This window comes from Petromyzon marinus, chromosome 12 (assembly GCF_048934315.1).
Source record: "Petromyzon marinus isolate PM22_M1 ecotype Great Lakes invasive population chromosome 12, UKy_Petmar_22M1.pri1.0, whole genome shotgun sequence".
NCBI lineage: Eukaryota > Metazoa > Chordata > Hyperoartia > Petromyzontiformes > Petromyzontidae > Petromyzon > Petromyzon marinus.
The window spans coordinates 1,218,356-1,225,977 of record NC_133678.1 but is presented as its reverse complement, the minus strand read 5'-3'; the positions used below and the strand labels follow the sequence as shown (position 1 = coordinate 1,225,977).

Sequence of the window (7,622 nt, the reverse complement as noted above, 5' to 3'; positions counted from 1 at the left end):
CTCTGAGCGCCCATGAGCACCTCAGGGGAGTCAGCAACGGGGGTCTCCTCACCCGGGGTGGGGGGGGGGCAGAGGGGGTAGCGGGGGGAGGGGGAGCCGGAGCGAGCCGGGGATCCCCAAGCGGCCCCTCCCCCCCTCTCCCCCTCCCGTCTCTCCCGTCACTCTCTCCATCTCACTCTCTCCATCTCGCTCTCTCCATCTCGCTCTCTCCCGTCACTCTCTCCATCTCACTCTCTCCATCTCGCTCTCTCCATCTCGCTCTCTCCCGTCACTCTCTCCATCTCGCTCTCTCCATCTCGCTCTCTCATTCTCCCGCCTGCGTCTCCCTCCCTCCCTCCCTCTCGCCCGCACGCCACCCGCAGCCCCCTCCCCTCCCCCCAAGCGCCGACGTCAAACAGCGAGTGAGCTGGGTGGAGGGAGGCGAGGGAGGGGGTGGGAGGGGGTGGGAGGAGGAGGGGGGGGGGCGTCAGGGGGAGGAGGGAGCGGCGGAGTAGAGGGAGGGGGGAGGGTGGCGGGGGATCAAACAGAAGAAACTCGCTCCGACTCGCGCTCCGCACACGCCGCCAGACGCGCACGCGAGCGCGACTCTCCACTACTCACCACTACTACTCACCACTACTCACCACTAGTACACTCTCCACTACTCACCACTACTACTCACCACTCTCCACTACTCACCACGACTCACCACTACTCACCACTAGTACACTCACCACTAGTACACTCACCACTACTACTCACCACTACTACACTCTCCACTACTCACCACGACTACTCACCACTACTCACCACTACTACTCACCACTCTCCACTACTCACCACTACTACTCACCACTACTCACCACTAGTACACTCTCCACTACTCACCACGACTCACCACTACTCACCACTAGTACACTCTCCACTACTCACCACTAGTACACTCTCCACTACTCACCACTACTACTCACCACTACTCACCACTAGTACACTCTCCACTACTCACCACTAGTACACTCACCACTAGTACACTCACCACTAGTACTCACCACTAGTACACTCACCACTAGTACACTCACCACTAGTACTCACCACTAGTACACTCTCCACTACTCACCACTAGTACACTCACCACTAGTACACTCACCACTAGTACTCACCACTAGTACACTCACCACTAGTACTCACCACTACTAGTACACTCACCACTAGTACACTCACCACTACTCTCCACTACTCACCACTAGTACACTCACCACTAGTACACTCACCACTACTCTCCACTACTCACCACTAGTACACTCACCACTAGTACTCACCACTAGTACACTCACCACTACTCACCACTACTACTCACCACTAGTACTCACCACTAGTACACTCACCACTACTCACCACTACTCTCCACTACTCACCACCACTAGTACACTCACCACTAGTACACTCTCCACTACTCACCACGACTCACCACTACTCACCACTACTCACCACTACTAGTACACTCACCACTCTCCACTACTCACCACTACTCACTACTACTCACCATTACTGCTCACCACTAGTACACTCACCACTAGTACACTCACCACTAGTACACTCACCACTACTAGTACACTCTCCACTACTCACCACTACTCACCACTACTACTCACCACTAGTACACTCACCACTAGTACACTCACCACTAGTACACTCACCACTACTCACCACTACTAGTACACTCACCACTACTACTCACCACTAGTACACTCACCACTACTCACCACTACTACTCACCACTACTCACCACTACTACTCACCACTACTCACCACTACTCACCACTAGTACACTCACCACTACTAGTACACTCACCACTAGTACACTCACCACTACTCACCACTACTCACCACTAATACACTCACCACTAGTACACTCACCACTAGTACACTCACCACTACTCACCACTACTACTCTCCACTACTCTCCACTACTCACCACTCTCCACTACTCTCCACTACTCACCACTACTCACAACTAGTACACTCACCACTACTCACCACCACTCACCACTACTCACCACTACTCACCACTAGTCCACTCACCACTACTCACCACCACTCACCACTACTCACCACTACTGACCACTACTCACCTCAAGACTCACCACTACTCACCACTACTCACCACCACTACTCACCACTACTCACCACTACTCACCACTCTCTACTACTCACCACTACTCACCACTACTCACCACTCTCCACTACTCACCACTACTCACCACTACTCTCTACTACTCACCACTACTCACCACTACTCACCACTCTCTACTACTCACCACTCTCCACTACTCACCACTCATCACTACTCACCACTACTCACCACTCTCTACTACTCACCACTCTCCACTACTCACCACTACTCACCACTACTCTCCACTACTCACCACTACTCACCACTACTCTCTACTACTCACCACTACTCACCACTCTCTACTACTCACCACTCTCCACTACTCACCACTCATCACTACTCACCACTACTCACCACTCTCTACTACTCACCACTCTCCACTACTCACCACTACTCACCACTACTCTCCACTACTCACCACTACTCTCCACTACTCACCACTACTCACCACTCTCCACTACTCACCACTACTCACCACTCTCCCCTACTCACCACTACTCACCACTCTCCACTACTCCCCCACCGTTCACACTCAAAACTCACCGCTCTCCCTTCACACTCCTCAACGGCGGCAAGCCGTCAGCGGCTCTGACAGATGTAGAGGACAGGTCGAGGGCTCTCTCGGGCGAGAGGCAGAGAGAGAGAGGGGGGGGGGGGGTGCAAGAGGCACCTCGAGTTAGAACCACCGGAGAGGCGACACGGGGCGCCACTGGGGGCCGCGATGGAGCGCGGCGTGGCCGAGGTGCTGATGATCAGCGAGCGCAAGAGCGCCGCGTTCGGACCGCGGGCCCTGCAGCAGCTCCAGACGGGGGGGCCCGCGGGGCCGCGAGAAGCCGCCGCCGGCGGTGGCGTCGGCGGCGTCGTGGGCCACTTCCGAGGCCTCGGAGAAGCGACCGCAGCCGTGGCAGCGGCCGCGGTGTGGAACTCTTCGGGTCGACTTCACGGCTACCACCGCGACTCGGGCTCGGCGCTGCATCACCACGGCCACCACCACGGCCACCACCACCACCACCCTCACCACCACAACCTCCTCCTCCAGGGCGGCGTCGGCGGCGGCGGCGGTGTGGGAGGAGGTGGTGGTGGTGGTGGTGGTGGAGGTGGTGGAGGACCCTCGGCGCACGAAAGCAGCGGGGAGGGAACCGCGGACGATGACAGCGATCGCTCAGAGAGCGCCGAGGCTGGGAGCGGCGGAGGAGACCCGGGGGGGCTCGGAGCCCCGGGCTCGAGCCTCGTGGGGGTGACGGTGGCTGGCGCGGCTCCGGGAGCTCTGGCGGCAGCCGCGGCCGCCGCGTGCAAGGTCCGCGGCGCGCTGAGCCGCAAGAACAAGGAGCAGAGGGCGCTGCGCTTGAGCATCAACGCGCGCGAAAGGAGGCGCATGCACGACCTGAACGACGCCCTGGACGACCTGCGGGCCGTGATCCCGTACGCGCACAGCCCCTCGGTGCGCAAGCTCTCCAAGATCGCCACGCTGCTCCTGGCCAAGAACTACATCCTCATGCAGGCGCAGGCCCTCGAGGAGATGCGTCGCCTCGTCCTCTACCTCAACCAGGGCCAGCCCGTGCCGGCCTCGGCGGTGGCGCTGCAACCGGCGACTCTCGCCACTGGCCTGGGACCAGCGCTCGTTCCGCCGTCGCTCGGCGCCTACGACCAGGCGGCCTTCGGCTTCCAGGCGTCGGCAGCGGCGGCGGTGGCAGCTGCGGCCGCTGTGGCCGCGACCACAGGCGGGGGAGGAGGAGGAGGAGAGAAGTGCGGCTGCTCGGGGTTTCACGGCAGCGGCTGCAAACACTGCGACGACAGCTCGTGAGGTGTCGCGGCGGCGGCGGCGGGGAGGAGGAGGAGGTGGTGGTGGCCGGCACCACCGCAGCCACTGCCACGTGGTTGTTTCATTGATTGGTGGGACTTGGAATGAGCGTGGGACTCGGCACCGAACTGTGGAGTTGTGGAGACAAAGAGGCTGGCGGTGGCGGTGAGACCGCAGAGAGAGGGAGATGTGGTGAGCCTTCGACACTTTACCCTGATGGCCTCAACGTGCACGTAGCCTGGCACAAAGCGCTGTGGTGACGTCTCCGCCACTTAGTGGCGATTGACGGCGGCTGTTTGTTGTTGTTATTGTTGTTGTTGTTGCTGTTCGAGACGATGCTGAGTGTGTGTGCCTTGTGAGATGTGTTGTGGTGGTGATGATGATGGTGGTGGTGAGGGTGGTGAGGATGGTGAGAATGGTGAGGATGGTGGGTTATTACACTGGGGGGGTGAGGAGACGGCGATGATTAGCCGTGGTGGTGTCAATGGTGAGCCCCTGTCGGTGGAGTCGAGGATGGTGAGAGGTTGTGAGTAGAGACGGTGGGGTTGGTGATGGTTGTGTGTCTGCGTGCGGGGGAAGGACAGCAAACTAAACATACATAGAAGCATTTCTGAATAAATTGATTGATTGATGATGATGGAATAATGTCGAGGTGAGTGTCGAGTGATGAAGAGCAGCGAGGAGTGGTGAGCGGTGGCTATCGGTGGTGAGCATCCGTTGTGTGCGTTAGGAGGACGTTGCGGTGACGTTGGGGTGTGGTGAGTTCACGATGCTGGCCACGCCACCAGTACGCCAAGATATCTCGGCGATGTGAACTCTGCCTCCTCCGATGTTTGCACCGCAGTGCACGAGACATGGGTTCGGGTCCGGGACCGTGATGATGATGTGATGATATTATTAACATCATATTACCACAATAACGATGGTGGTGACGATGGTGGTGGTGGTGTCTAAACTGCATCTGTTTCGGCACGAGAACGAGCGGACTGCTCATGGCCTCTTGCTGCTGTGTTCCAACTTTCCACGCGTCACGCGAATAATACACACAGGTACAGAAACACACGTGCTGTACACACACGTACAGAAACACACGTGCTGTACACACACGTACAGAACGCCACGTGCTGTACACACACGTACAGAAACACACGTGCTGTACACACACGTACAGACACACGCGTGCTGTACACACACGTACAGAAACACACGTGCTGTACACACACGTATAGACACACACGTGCTGTACACACACGTACAGACACACCCGTGCTCTACACACACGTACAGACACACGCGTGCTGTACACACACGTACAGACACACGTGCTGTACACACACGTACAGACACACGCGTGCTGTACACACACGTACAGACACACGTGCTGTACACACACGTACAGAAACACACGTGCTGTACACACACGTACAGACACACGCGTGCTGTACACACACGTACAGAAACACACGTGCTGTAAACACACGTACAGAAACACACGTGCTGTACACACACGTACAGAAACACGCGTGTGTCTGTACACACACGTACAGAAACACACGTGCTGTACACACACGTATAGACACACACGTGCTCTACACACACGTACAGACACACACGTGCTGTACACACACGTACAGACACACGCGTGCTCTAAACACACGTACAGACACACACGTGCTGTATACACACGTACAGACACACACGTGCTGTACACATACGTATAGACACACACGTACAGGTACACGCGTGCTGTACACACGTGCTGACACATACGTACAGACACACGTGCTATACACACACGTGCTATACACACACGTGCTATACACACACGTGATGACACACACGTACAGACAGACACGTACAGACACACACGTCCAGACACACACGTACAGACAGGCACGTACAGACACACACGTGCTGTACACACACTTACAGACACACACGTGCTCTACACACACGTACAGACACACATGTGCTTTACACACACGTACAGGCACACACGTGCTGTACACACGTACAGACACACACGTGCTCTACACACACACGTACAGACACACACGTGCTGTACACACACGTGCTGTACACATGCGTACAGACACACACGTACAGGCACAAACACAGGATACACACACACAACACACACAACACACACGGACAGCACACAACACACTCACAGGATACACACACACAACACACACACAGGATACACACACACACAACACACACGCAGGATACACACACACAATACACACAACACACACAGGATACACACACACAACACACACAGGATACACACACACAACACACTCACAAGATACACACACACAACACACACAGGATACACACACAATACACACAACACACACAGGATACACACACACAATACACACAACACACACAGGATACACACACACACAACACACACAGGATACACACACACACACAACACACACAGGATACATCTTCTTTGGTTCTTTCGGTAAAGTCACGTAGAATGAGAATAAAATAATAAAATAAAATAAGACAATAAAATTCTCACGACGTTTCGGCCACAACACAAGTAGCCTTCTTCAGGTGAAGGAACAAAACTGTCGGGACGACATTGAAGCTCTGTCGTCCCGACAGTTTTGTTCCTTCACCTGAAGAAGGCTACTTGTGTTGTGGCCGAAACGTCGTGAGAATTTTATTGTCTTATTTTATTTTATTATTTTATTCTCATTCTACGTGACTTTACCGAAAGAACCAAAGAAGATGAATCCTTGCAGTGACGAAAGCTTTAAATCGAAACACACAGGATACACATACAATACACACAACACACACACAGGATACACACAACACACTCACAGGATACACACACCTCACACACACACAGGATATACACAGACAACACACACAGGATACACACACACAATACACACAGCACACACACAGGATACACACACAATACACACAACACACACACAGGATACACACCCACAACACACTCACAGGATACACACACCTCACACACACGCAGGATATACACATACACAACACACACAACACAAACACACAGGATACACACAATACACACAACACACACACAGGATACACACCAACAACACATTCACAGGATACACACACCTCACACACACACAGGATATACACACAACACAGAGGATACATACACACAATACACACAACACACACACAGGATACACACACACAACACACTCACAGGATACACACACCTCACACACACACAGGATATACACACACAACACACACAGGATACACACACACAACACACACAACACAAACACACAGGATACACACACACAATACACACAACACACACGAACAGCACACAACACACTCACAGGATACACACAACACATACACGCACCACGTGCTAATGTATTACGCTTGATTGACAGAACTTGAATAATAAAATTAAGTCTAAATTACACAAAGCCTCGTGAAGCTCTCCTGAATATCTCTCACCGTATCATCATGGTCTATCCACTGCGAGATAGAGGCCTTTCCAGCTGATTTTGCATCAGTGCCCCATCTCCCCCCACCCCCCATCACCCCCCCCCATCTCCATCCTTTAGCTGCCGCTCCGTCCTTAGTCTCGACCACCCACGTCATCGCCCCCTCCAGCCGTCACGTGCCCCGCGCCGAGCGCCC

The 7,622-nt window shown here is 54.5% G+C and overlaps 1 protein-coding gene across 1 annotated transcript; it reads left to right on the top strand.

Annotated features, from left to right (window-relative positions):
- The first annotated feature begins 2,868 nt into the window (after positions 1-2,868).
- LOC116941788 (uncharacterized) lies at positions 2,869-7,405 on the top strand. Its single transcript, XM_076066480.1, has one exon. It carries the CDS (start codon positions 2,874-2,876, stop codon positions 3,954-3,956), a length of 1,083 nt encoding a protein of 360 aa, XP_075922595.1. The 5' UTR covers positions 2,869-2,873; the 3' UTR covers positions 3,957-7,405.
- The last annotated feature ends 217 nt before the right edge of the window (positions 7,406-7,622 follow it).

Bases quoted from the DNA above. Each gene is read 5' to 3' on its own strand.
- LOC116941788 (XM_076066480.1), top strand. From the start codon at position 2,874: ATGGAGCGCGGCGTGGCCGAGGTGCTGATGATCAGCGAGCGCAAGAGC.